The sequence below is a fragment of the Dendropsophus ebraccatus genome, chromosome 3, assembly GCF_027789765.1.
Source record: "Dendropsophus ebraccatus isolate aDenEbr1 chromosome 3, aDenEbr1.pat, whole genome shotgun sequence".
In the NCBI taxonomy this organism is placed as follows: domain Eukaryota; kingdom Metazoa; phylum Chordata; class Amphibia; order Anura; family Hylidae; genus Dendropsophus; species Dendropsophus ebraccatus.
This window is the reverse complement of record NC_091456.1, coordinates 65294080-65307338: the sequence shown is the minus strand read 5'-3', so window position 1 is coordinate 65307338 and position 13259 is coordinate 65294080. Positions and strand designations below refer to the sequence as shown.

The following is a 13259-nucleotide window of genomic DNA, read 5'->3' as shown; positions in this document are numbered from 1 at the left end:
TGTAAGTCTGTTTTGAAAACTTTATTTTTCCTTATTCTTTGCAGCCAATTACATGGTCTGAATTTGCCAACATCCATCCGTTTGTACCCCTCGACCAGGCCCAGGGTTATCAGCAGTTGTTCAAGGAGCTTGAGAAGGACTTGTGTGAGATAACTGGATATGACAAAATCTCATTTCAACCAAACAGGTAAGAATCATTACATTTTAACATCTAAATAAACTGGCATTAAATCTCCTATAATCATGGTGTATGGTTTTTTTTTTTTTTTTTGTATGTATTATCAGTGGAGCACAGGGTGAATATGCTGGACTGGCTGCTATCAAGGCCTATTTGAATGCAAAGGGTGAACCTCATCGCACGGTTAGTAATCTGAAGCGCTCTGACAATTTTTGTGTATTCTTGCCTTGATTTACGTTGTAATGCCATAGTTTTTAATATATTCTGCACTCTGCTGTGGTAGGTCTGTCTAATCCCCAAATCTGCTCATGGAACCAATCCTGCAAGCGCTCAAATGGCAGGAATGAAAATACAGCCAGTAGAAGTGGACAAAGATGGAAGCATTGATATAGTAAATCTCAAAGCTATGGTAAGGTCTTGATTTTTTTTTTAATTGGATTTAGAGATGGAGGAGATTTATCAAACATGGTGTAAAGTGAAACTGGCTCAGTTGCCCCTAGCAACCAATCAGATTCCACCTTTCATTCCTCACAGACTGTTTGGAAAATGAAAGGTGGAATCTGATTGGTTGCTAGGGGCAACTGAGCCAGTTTCACTTTACACCATGTTTGATAAATCTCCCTAGAAATGTTTAAGGTCACACCTAGAGATGAGTGAATATACAGTAATGCTGGATTGTTTCCCAGTACTGGATCCAGCTTTTCCAGGAGTGGCAGTTAAAAGGCAGCTGGCTGATAAGCCGACTGCTGGGCTAACGAAGTGATTTGCTTGGTTATTACTGTATATGCGCTCATCTCTAGTCACAACACTTTCTTTAATTACAGCCTCTCTACCCCTTTATTTTAAAGGGGAATGATCAGCAGGTTAGACAAATCACACCTGATAGCCCCCTTATAGCACGGGGAGGGAAACTGAGGAGGAAGGAATGTGTCTTAGAGTGCCTTTAAACAGAAAAATTTATCTGACAGATTTTTGAAGCCAAAGCCAGGAATGTATATGAAAATGGGAGAAATCTCAGTCTTTCCTTTATGAACTGTTCTCTGCATATAGTCTGTTCCTGGCTTTGGCTTCAAAAATCTGTCAGATAAATCGCTCTGTGTAAAGACACCCTTACCTTCCACCTCTGTGCCGTTCCCATGCTGTTTGTTGGGGTAAACTTCGCTCCGGAGTACTATTAGGAGCACAGCTGCTTCATCCAGTTCTCCCCTTCTAATGATCAATGGACGCAGCAGTACTCTGGAGAGGAGTTTACCCCAACTAAGCAACTAAGCGACTAAGGTAAGAGACTCCTTCCTTCTCAGCGTCACCAGCCCTATGGGGGGGGGGGCGTGCAGGTTGTCTAACCTGTTAGTTCCCCCTTAAACACCCTTGTTGCTGCTAATATCTGACTGTACATTCATGTTATTGCTCTGTGTATGTCTCTCAAAGTAGTTTTCCTGGCTTCAGCATAATAGACAGTCAACCACCTAAACTTGCAGTATATACCATCCTACTCTGCTGACTGTTTCTCAACCCACTGGTCTCTGTTGAAGTCTTCTGATGTGCTTTGCAGTACAGTGCCCACACTGACATATTCAGTCTCCAAGACACTCTGATGTCAGTGAGACTGGATGGCAGGGGATTTGCAGTGGAAAGTATACATGTTATATTTTCTACAGCCCTAGCAGCATAACAGAATGGCCATAATGCCCTGACAGCCCTTTTAACATTTTCCACAATGTGTAGCCAGGTTTTTTCCCTGCTAGACACAAGGTAGCCGTAGTGATATCTTTTTGGAGATATGGAGGAGGAATGAAGCTTTGAGTGAAAGCACTGCTATAGGAAAATACCGATCAGACTGCGTTCACACTGGCTAAATTTTTTGTAAAAGCGCTGTGGCCAGATGTCAGCTGTGGATTAAGACCCATGCAGATCCTTGGGCTTATTTGTATCTTTTGCAGCCTAACCTAAAATATCTTATATTTTTTCATCATGTAGGTAGACAAACATAAAAATAATCTGGCCGCCATGATGATCACCTATCCTTCAACCAATGGGGTTTTTGAGGAGGATATTAGTGATGTATGCGACTTGATACACAGACACGGTGGTCAGGTATATTTGGATGGAGCGAATATGAATGCCCAGGTGAGACTAACTACTCAACAACCTATACAACAACACCTCTACATAAAAACACAACAGCTTTCTTCAAAAAAGGCACCACTCCTGTCCTCAGTTTGGGTGTGGCTTTGCAGCTTAATTTAGATGCTGTGAATGGGGCCAAATTGTAATACTATGGACAACCTGAGGACAGGGGTGTGTGTGTTTTTTTTTTTTTTTTTTTTTTTTTTCTTTTTGTTTTTGTAATCCTGGATAACCTCTTTTAAGGCTTGATGTTACATGTAGACACGAGTGATACTTTTACTATGTTCCCACACAGTATTTTTGCTCAGTATTTTGCAACCAAAACCAGGAGTGGATTGAAAACACAGGCTTTGTTTACTTACTGTTAAAATTTAGTGGATGGCCGTCATTTAATGGCAAATTACTGATATTTCAAAACGGCGGCTGTGATTAACCCCTTCCCGTCAGTAACGTGTGTGTATATACGTTCCTACTGCACATACCCCGTGCAGTAGGTATGTATATATACGTTCCCTGTACTGACTGGGTTTTTGATAAGGGCGGGATCGCTGCAGAGAGTTGCCGGAGGTAATGAAAGTCAGCTTCGATCCCGCAGCTGACTCATTAACCCCTTAAACACCGCAATCTACAGCGATCGCAGCGTTTAAGGTGCTCAGTGACAGATCAAGCATCTGTCACTGAGTGATGAGTTATGGCTCTTAGAAGGCGGGGAGGAACATTGCATTAATTTGACCCGGACTTTTGTGCGTCAAAGGGCTCTGTCTTAAAGGGGTTAAAATATTAGTAAGTGATTATCAATAATATAAGTAAGCTTGTGACTAAGTGACAACCATCAACTAAATTTCAACAGTTTGTGTACATAGCCTTTCTGTGTTTTCAATCCACTCCTGGTTTTGGTAGCACTAAACTGAGCAAAATACTGTGTGGGAACATAGCCTAATAGTACTTTTTTCATTTAGGTTGGCCTGTGCCGTCCTGGAGATTATGGTTCAGATGTGTCACACTTAAACCTTCACAAGACATTCTGTATACCCCATGGTGGAGGAGGCCCTGGAATGGGACCTATTGGAGTGTAAGTAACAGTTAATCTGTGTATGTATTTTATTTTTTTTTACATTTTGAAAGTGTTACTTTGTGCCCCAACCACAGTTTATTTTAAACCAACTTATGAGGAATGAGTAATGTATTTCGTATGGTTTTAATATTTCTTTTGATGCAATAGAAAAGCTAACAAGGCATCAATTTTAAATAACTTTATATTTTTTTAGAAAGAAACATCTTGCACCATATCTACCCAGCCATCCAATAATACCCTTGCAGCAGGACAATGATGCGCGTCCCTTAGGAACGATAAGCGCAGCCCCATGGGGCTCAAGTGCAATATTACCAATTTCATGGGCCTATATCAAGGTTAGCTTGCTTTTTTTTTTTTAGATATATCTTGATAACAAATCTATGCAAAATGTCGAATAAGTACATTACAAACATTTCTGTTCCTACAGATGATGGGTGCAAAAGGACTTAAGCATGCAACAGAGATTGCCATATTAAATGCTAATTACATGTCAAAAAGGTTGGAAAAACACTACAAAATCTTATTCCGAGGTTCTAGAGGTGAGTGTGGAATGTCTAATTTTTGCTTCTGCCTATAACTGTTATGATAAAGCACCAAGCAACAAAAATTCAGGCCATGGACAGGATCTGATATGCTTTGAATTTTAAAAGTTTTATTCTGTTATTGACAAAAAAATATGCTGTTCCTGCATATCACATTGTGTCTATCTGAAAGCTACCCAAAGCAGGTCACACAGAAGAGTTTGTCTAAAATTTTCTACCAATCCACTTCAATGCAAATCTTCAATAATAGCAATTTTTCTGTGAACCTATTTGAAGTAAATGAGTTGCAGAATTCATTTGAGTTTTCTGCAACGTAAAATCTGCAGCAAATGTGATGCATGAGAAAGCACCCTAATGTAGGATTTAATTTGTTGGTTCACACTTTTTGAGCAAAACAAACTAAAAAATACAGCTGTAATTTTCCCAATGACTCTATAGGAAAACTGCAGTTTTGTCCAACATCTATAGTATATATAGGACTGTAAATACTATTTTATAAATAAAATTACATTGTATTCCCCATACAAAATAAACTTATAAAACATTATATAACCCACTAAAAACTGCATGTTTGGTATCTCCAAAATGTAAATATTTTTCAAAAATAACAGCACCAGAATTAATGTATTTTGTCAATCAGTCTCAGAAAAAATGCCATAAAACAGAACAAAGTCAAATATATGTCAAACTTGGTCTCCATAAAAACTAAGGAAACTAAGCCTAAAACCAGCTTAGTCATGCAAAAGAGAAGAGAACTCTATGGATCTTGCAATGTGGCAACAGGTCCTGTTTTTTTTTTTTTAGGAAGATGGTTTCTATTGTGCATATGTGGTAATAGGTTAAAAAACAAAATTGCAGTGACCCAGTGAATATGTTGATCCAGGCATTTATTGATTGCAATATTTGCCATATATGCTCTTGGCATCTGCCTTTAACGGATCAATACTGTAGGTCGAACTTGATGGACTTTTGCCTTTTCTGCCTTAAGTATGTTACAATGGTTTTACTGCACACTGAATAAGTTTAAAGCAAATCTGTACCCACAATCTGACAGCCCCCCCCCCCCCAAACCACTTGTACCTCCGGATAGCTGCTTTTAATCCAAGATCTGTCCTGGGGTCTGTTCGACAGGGGATGCGGTTATTGTCATAAAAACAGTATTGTCATAGCACACCCTCTCTGTCCTTCCTCCCCACCCTCATCATCATTAGGAATGCTCCAGGCAGATTGCTTCCTATTCCCCACCTGTGTGTATAATGAACATGGGCTGGATCAGTTAATACACCTGTGCAAAGCTTAAACAGCAGTAAATGTTCCTAGATCATTCCTAATGATGTGGAGGGTGGGGAGGAAGGACAGAGAGGGTGTGCCAGCCTAATGCATATACTAATGTAAGCCCCAGCCGATAGACACAGCGCTGCCGGATTAAAAGATGTTTTTAGGACAATAACTGCATCACCTGCCGAACGGACCCCAGGACAGATCTTGGATTAAAAGCAGCTATCCGAAGGTACAAGTGGTTTGAAGGGGACAGAGGTTGTTGGTACAGAGTCGCTTTAATATAAAAAAATATATATATTTCCCAATTCCATTATAGTATGAGTTGTGTGTGTTTTGTTTTTTACAAAAAACGCGCAAGATTGTTACCAAATCTTGCCTTGTGTAAAGTACAGTATGTAAAGGAAAACACTGTCTCCGAGTCGCTAGCATACGTTAAAGCACTGGTCATGAAGGCCCAAACTAGCTGCAGTACGAAGGGGTTAAAATATAAACCGGATACAGCGTACAGGATGAAGACTAGTTACAGATATGTTTATCACTTGAGATGACTTTGTAATGCTTTCCTCACTTCTATAAAATGTACAGAAATGTAAAGGTTTTGCATTAAACATGCGATTTGAGTCATTGACCTGAATTGTTGGAATAAGCATCTTACATTTGGCTAATTTTCATAAAAAGCCTTCTCTCATTTTGCGCTTTGCTTATTTAACTAGATCTTTTATTTTTTAGGATGTGTGGCTCATGAATTCATAGTGGATGTAAGACCTTTCAAGAAGACTGCTAACATAGAAGCTGTGGATATTGCAAAAAGACTGCAAGATTATGGTAATTTTAATTCTGTGATTGGTCTCTTTAGACCCTTCTCCCCTTCAAACCACTTTACAGATAGTAGGTAGTATTTACTTATCTGGTACTGATCACGACAGACCTGACATTTTATACATTTCTTAGTGCCCTATTACACAAAGATTATCGTTATCGTTTTGAATTTAAGTGATAAACTTTCTGTGTATGGCGACAACAAACAACTAATGAAAATTTGTTTGTTGCACGCATCTTTTGAGATGACCATAAAATCATCGTTGAAGAACTCCTAGCTGGGGTGATTTTTGGCAAAGTGGTGGGGAGGATGATAGAAGTAACATGCTCTCACCCTTCCTGCTCCAGTGCTGGCGCCAATATCCTGAAGCTCCAGTCCCAGCAACTACTGGGTCGGAGTGGGGACCTGGGACGTGACGTGAAGGTTAGAGCATGATACTACTTTCATCCTCTCCAGCCAAAAATCACCCCAGCCCAGGGTTCTCATTAAAGAGAATGTACCATTAAATTAGGGCAGTATGTATGGCTCATTTTTACTATCAGCGCTGCAGTGTACTGTCCGGCCGTGTGGAGCTTTTTTCATTCCGCCAACCGATTCCCGTTATTTCCGCCGATATATGTATATGCTAATTAGCTGCCCTGAAGCACAGGAGGCCGGCCCGGTGCCTGAAATTCCACCTCCTCTCTGCCCCCCTTGACTGCGCTCTGGATCCAACGTGAGGATTCTGTGGCCGGGCAGGAGGCGGGACGCAATTAGAATAGGAGGCGTGCCAGTGCAACCTGAGGAGGGTGAAAAGGAGGTGGAATTTCAGGCACTGGGCCGGCCTCTTGTGCTTCAGGGCCGCTAATCAGCATATACATATATCGGCAGAAATAACGGGAATCGGGAGACGGAATGAAAAAAGCTCCACACGGCTGGACAGTACACTGCAGCGATAGGGCAGTATGTATGGCTCATTTTTACTAATCTAATGGTACATTCTCTCTAAATTGCTTGCAAATTGTTTGCTAAATGTTTGGTGGAATCGTGTAGAGTGTATAAATGATCACTATGACTATCATTCCGCGTATTTTGGTGATCACTATGACTATCATTCCGCGTATTTTGGTGAACAATTAGTGGTCGTTTAAAACCTCCCTCGTTTACAACAACTCTTGCTTGCAATTAATTGGCGAAAACAAAACACTGCTTTGTCTAAGATTTTTTTAAGCAAAAATCATATAATCTCCACAATTAGATGGTTGCCCAGTAAAGATGAGCTAACCAGGTTCGGGTTCGAGTCCAGCCGAACCCGAACGTTCGGTATTTGATTAGCGGGGGCTGCTGAACTTGGATAAAGCTCTAAGGTTGTCTGGAAAACATGGACACAGCCAATGACTATATCCATGTTTTCCACATAGCCTTAGGGCTTTATCCAACTTCAGCAGCCACCGCTAATCAACCCGGTTCGCTCATCTCTATTGCCCAGCCTTTTCACTTCAGCTATTATACAAACATGGCCAACTGCATTTAAAGGTAACCGTTTAAATACTGTTAAAGCTGTTCCTGGTGGTCTAGTGGCAAATTAGGGTCTTGCAATGCAGTTGTGAGAACCTGATCGGTTTATATGTACTAGGCCTCATCAACTTAATGATGCTGGTCTAGAGGCTTTAGCGGCCCTTGGTAATCGAGCAGCAGACATGTTCTGCAATGATCCATATGAGCAATCAGTGCATCCCTTCCCGCGTTAGTTTTAACCCCCCCCCCCCCCCCCCACAGTAAATGGCGTAAATGCAAAAAAAAAAAACCCTCAAGGAAAAATTGCTGATTTGTGGTCCTATCAAATCCAGAAAAAGTGGAATAAAAAGTGATCAAAAAGTCATATATATGCAAGCTACTGTCGCCACATAATTTGCTTTACAAGGGGTCCCGCTGAGGCTGTGTCACCCTAGGGCCCACAAAAGCCTGATACCGGTCCTGTGTGTAGTTATTTCTTGTGTAAATACTTGTATTTTTGCTATGTACAGAGTGCTGCCTCCTAGATGTAATCTGTTCTCCCTACCAGGCTTTAGTTTGTAATTCTCATTGGTGGCAGTTCAGATCCCTTTCTTACTGTCATCTTTTTTTTTTTTTTCTCAATTAGTATTTTGTATAGCCAGTGCACCAGTAAAGTCCTTATGTGGGCTTTAACTAAACTTTGGCAGTCCTTTGCCCCATCATTTTTGAATTCAGTGTCTTTATTTTTGCCACACCATATAAATAGGGGACATGTGACCTCTGTTGTGATCTTAAACTACCATCATACACTTCATATGGAAAGTTACTTTAAAGTGTCACTGTCGGTATAACTTTCAAGCTCTAAATCAACAGTAGATGTGATATAAAGCAAGTTTGCAATTTACATAGATTTTTTTTTTAGTTATGGAAAATGCAGCAAGAGTTTAGACTCTTAGAAAAGAAAAAAAAGTCTAAACACAGGAAGTCTCATTTATCCAGGTCCTTTGCGCTCAGAGATGGTAGCCATTTTATTGACTGACACTCTAGGACTTCATGTTTTTAGTCTTTACCTGGTTGAAAAAAAAAAAAGCTGAACCTGGATTTCTTGTGGAAGTGCAGCTTTGTTTTATAGCATGATAAAGAAAATTTGCATTTGTTATTTAACTTTTTTTTTTATCACATCTACTGTGTTTTTTAAATTTTGAAAGTTATAACGACAGGTACACTTTAGCTAATTCTTTGTTATACAAACAGAAAATGGTTTGTTACTTTTGTCACTAATTGCCTTATGTATAGGTGAATATGCATACATGTAATGTCCTCTCATTAAGCACTGTGGTATTACAAAATGATAGGGATATGTCATTATTTCAGGTTTCCATGCACCAACCATGTCATGGCCTGTGGCTGGCACTCTTATGATTGAGCCAACCGAATCTGAAGATAAAGCTGAACTAGACAGATTCTGTGATGCCATGATCAACATAAGACAGGAAATTGCTGATATTGAAGAGGGGAGAATGGACTCCAGAATGAATCCTTTAAAGGTAGATTAACCTGCAATAATATACTTTGTTTGTGTTGAGCAGGAAGTGCATACGTATGCATACATCCTACAACACTTTAATTTTGAATATTTTTACTTTAATTTTCTAGATGTCTCCCCACACACTAACTTGCATTGCATCTTCAAATTGGGACCGCCCATACTCACGGGAAGTGGCTGCATTCCCCTTGGTATGAAGTTTTTTTTTTTTCTGTTTCTTCTAATTACTTTATAAGAATGTAACAGTACATTTAGAGGATGGTGTAGTTTCATGTGTCTTTTTGCCTTAAGGATGGAACTTGTGTCTTGAGGCTCTATTACACTAAACAATTATCGGCCGATAATCGCCTTGTGTAATAGACAAAGATCAGCCAACATGAACGATGTTGGCTGATCGTTGTCTGTCCTTGTCTTTCAACATGTTGAAAGACCAAGTCTAAGGTAGCAACAATCTACTGCCATCGCTCTGTGCAACAGGAGCGGCGGCAGCAGAGCACTCCTATCTTCTATGGGCTGCACAGACAATCTAGCAATCACTCGGGCAGGCCTCCCCGACTCTTGGGCGCTCGCTGCCGACATGTGCAATGGCGCCAGCAGTGAGAGGGAAATGAGGAGCAAGCGAGCGTTGACTGCACTAGTTTGCTCCTCTGCATCGCCCTAGGGGGCTTTAAGGCTTTCGTGAAACACAGAACTCACTGACCGGAAAGCCCTGTAGTGGATTTTCCCTGCCCGGCATCTTGTATGAATGTGATGCTGGGAGCAGGAAAGTGTTTAAATCTTTGCGGCACAGTAATGAAGCAGCCACGCAACTGTCATTACAGTGCCGAAGATTCAAACACTTTCCCAACTCAGTCATCATATTGATCCCTGATGCCAGGCAGGGAAAGAGTCCACTACAGGACTTCCCTGTCCATGGGTTCTGTTTTCTACGCAACATGGGAATAATCCCTTACTTTTACAGCCCTGGTCTAGTGAGAGTATGGCTTCCTGGAGAGCTGGGCCCATATCTTACCCGGTGTTTGGCGGCTGCTATCCAGGATTAGAAGAAACACAGCTACTTTCTAGCAAACACAGCGCCACCCCTGTCTTCAGGTTGTGTGGAATTGCAATTAACCTCCATTCACTTGATTGGAACTAAACTGCAAAACCTTGCCCAACGTGAGGGCCAGAATTGTGCTTTCTGGAAGAAAGAGGCTTTTTTTTTTTTTTTTTTTTACTACGCCTGGAAGAATCCTAAATGGCATGTTGGCTGCTGCTTCATTCAAACCCTTTTTTCACTTTGGTTGTACACCTGATCAGACATTGATCACCTATCCTGTGCATAGGTAATATACATGTAGTACATTTAGGTTATTAATTTATCTTTACTGTGTTACAGCCTTTCGTCAAACCAGAGAGTAAATTCTGGCCCACAATTGCTCGGATTGATGACATCTACGGCGACCAGCATTTGGTGTGCACTTGTCCTCCCATGGAGATGTACGAATCCCCTTTCAGTGAACAGAAAAGAGCGTCATCGTAGTGTGACACTCTACTTTTTTTATAATGTGACTGCCAGTTTAAGACTGCCACTTAGTACATTTAGTGGCAGCTGTTTCCTCTCACATTTTCAGAAGGTGAACAACACTGTGTAAATATAAAAATGTTTTACTGTGCTCAGCAACCTTGTGGAAGAAAGAAAATCATTGATGCTTAAAGTATACCTGTCATTATGATTTCTCCTCTGATAGACATGCAGTTGCTCCTGCCCGCTGGAAGTTCGGGTAACTGTGTGGAACCGGCCCGGCCTGGTCGAATCCATAGTTACCAAAACTTCTGGTATCAGGGGCGACTGCATGCTGTTTGGGGGGAGAAATCGTAATGGCAGGTACACTTCAAATAATGTGCAATTAAGTGCATACATTGGACTACGCAAATAGAAACATTTGCAAATATTAAACCAGAGGGAAGTACATTTCAACTAAGTTTGCAGCACAATCTCTGTTCAGTAAATGGCATGTAGGAATCATAGAATTTCATGCATTGCCAATATAAATGCACATTATTTCATCAAGATTTTTCCTTCAAACTATTATGTCTGTGCGAACGGCAACTTGTTTACCCTCCCATCTTTGGCCTTTGGGAATGCAGAATAGCTTGTCAACACAACGATATTCCATTTTAATGCAATGATGTTGGGCCACTTGTTATCCTGCAAAAGTAAACCTGTTCCATAAACCATAGTCATCTGGACAAAGTTACCACTGGCAGATGGTTTTATGATCTAGATTAGGGATGGTCCGAACCCTCCGAGGTTCGGGTTCGTATGAACCCGAGCACTCTGCATCAGATTCCCGCTGTCTGCCCGCTCCGTGACTGTATCCCAGTTTTCCAGGTGGTCCTCCAGAATTAAATTTTTAAGACAGTTTTTACAAATGTACTTGAAACATGTTTCTGATATGTGAAATGTAAACATTAGTCCAGTCGGGGGGGAGAGATCAGATTTTTTTTTTTTTTTTTTTCTGTTTTTTTATGTCAACCAGTATGACACTCCGTTGGTACTGGTTAAGATGTGGAACAGTCATCTGCATTATACACTTTTGTAGAGATGCTTTAGCTGTCTCTGTACTGTGGTGTTTCTTTTTCATAAATTATTATAAGACAGAAAGGGGGGCTTCTATTCATATCAGTCTGCGTGATGAAAAGAAATTGACAGACCTTTATACCAGAGCTCTACATGATAGCAGTTTTATATATCAGTCAGACTCAATATGCATCTCTGATTCTTGGACCCCTTGTGAATTCTACAAAAGGTGTAGGACATTTTCGTTATTTATAGTCACCACAAGTTTTCAGTATTAATAGAGATTAGAGATGAGCGAACCTCGAGCATGCTTGAGTCCATCCGAACCCGAACTTTCGGCATTTGATTAGCGGTGGCTGCTGAAGTTGGATAAAGCCCTAAGGCTATGTGGAAAACATGGATATAGTCATAGGTTGTCTGGAAAACATGGATACAGCCAATGACTATATCCATGTTTTCCACATAGCCTTAGGGCTTTATCCAACTTCAGCAGCCACCGCTAATCAAATGCCGAAAGTTCGGGTTCGGATGGACTCGAAACCGAACCCGGTTCGCTCATCTCTAATGGAGATCTGCCAGCTGCAATTCAGGTTCGAAACTGCTGATACTGTTAGATGGCTATTAGAGCATGGAGACACATGGTACCTTTCAAACATACCCTTTGACCTAACCATGTCAGCAGTTTAGAACATGACTTGCAGATGATATATTTCTTTTAAAGGTGTTGTGAGGGGACAATACATTTAAGTATTTTTAATATATATCGCTTATCCCACAGATCATTGTCTGGCAACCTGGTTGCCTGCGCTTCACAGCAGGACCTACCCACTTAGTCAATCAATTACATGTTTGAACACCATTGGGACCGTTGGTGGGCAGTTCCTGCTCTGACTGCTTTTATGTAAAAAAAAAAAAAAAAAAAATTATGAACAACCTCCAACCATATTTAAAAAAAAATAATAATGTCCCTGGATATGTCCCACACTGTTAAGGGGGCTATAAAGGATTAGAACTGTTTAACACCAACGGAATACCTACAACTGAACATGTACAAAGACTAGAACATATTTCACCAATAGATTAGAATATAGATGAACCATAACATTTATTATACTTTTTTAAATACTGAGGGATAAAATCGAATATTTATTTTCAGTAGCCTATATTTTGAGTGATAAAATCAATGTTTTATATTAGATTATGTGGTGAATGTTTACATTTTTGTACTTTTAAAGCTAAAATGATAAAAATTAGCTTTTCAACTTTTTTTTTTTACATTATTGCATACCTGTGTTCTGTTTTTACTATTTTAGCTTTTCAATATCAATAAAACAAATTTTGTTCAAACGTTATCTTTACTGGCCTCCCACTTGTTTCCTGCGTAATGTATGCTGGTACTGAATACTATCTAGCAAAAGGACTGATGATTATGTCCACCCACAGAGCAGGGCATTGGTTGTTAATTTCAGATTGTCTTTCTGGCTTGTTTGACAAGTCTGTCTGGGTTCTAAATATCTGTTTTGCTGCTGCTTTTTTGGACAGTCGTCATTTCGACTGCAAGACTTGTGAAAGACCTTTTGGTAGTTGTGAAAAAACAAAATTATTGTGAGCTGTATGAGACTGAGGGTCCTAGTAGACAAAGTGATTATCG

At 40.3% G+C, this 13259-nt stretch overlaps 1 protein-coding gene across 1 annotated transcript in view; it reads left to right on the top strand.

The window, feature by feature from the left end:
* GLDC (glycine decarboxylase) overlaps positions 1-11981 on the top strand; it is a 50894-nt gene extending 38913 nt beyond the window's left edge. Inside the window, exons 14-24 of the mRNA XM_069961943.1 lie at positions 45-187; positions 286-361; positions 462-587; positions 2156-2305; positions 3265-3377; positions 3574-3715; positions 3808-3919; positions 5933-6028; positions 8874-9046; positions 9156-9236; positions 10424-11981. Coding sequence (XP_069818044.1) covers positions 45-187; positions 286-361; positions 462-587; positions 2156-2305; positions 3265-3377; positions 3574-3715; positions 3808-3919; positions 5933-6028; positions 8874-9046; positions 9156-9236; positions 10424-10567 — 1356 coding nt within the window. The 3' untranslated portion in view covers positions 10568-11981. The remainder of the gene's footprint in view (positions 1-44; positions 188-285; positions 362-461; positions 588-2155; positions 2306-3264; positions 3378-3573; positions 3716-3807; positions 3920-5932; positions 6029-8873; positions 9047-9155; positions 9237-10423) is intronic.
* The last annotated feature ends 1278 nt before the right edge of the window (positions 11982-13259 follow it).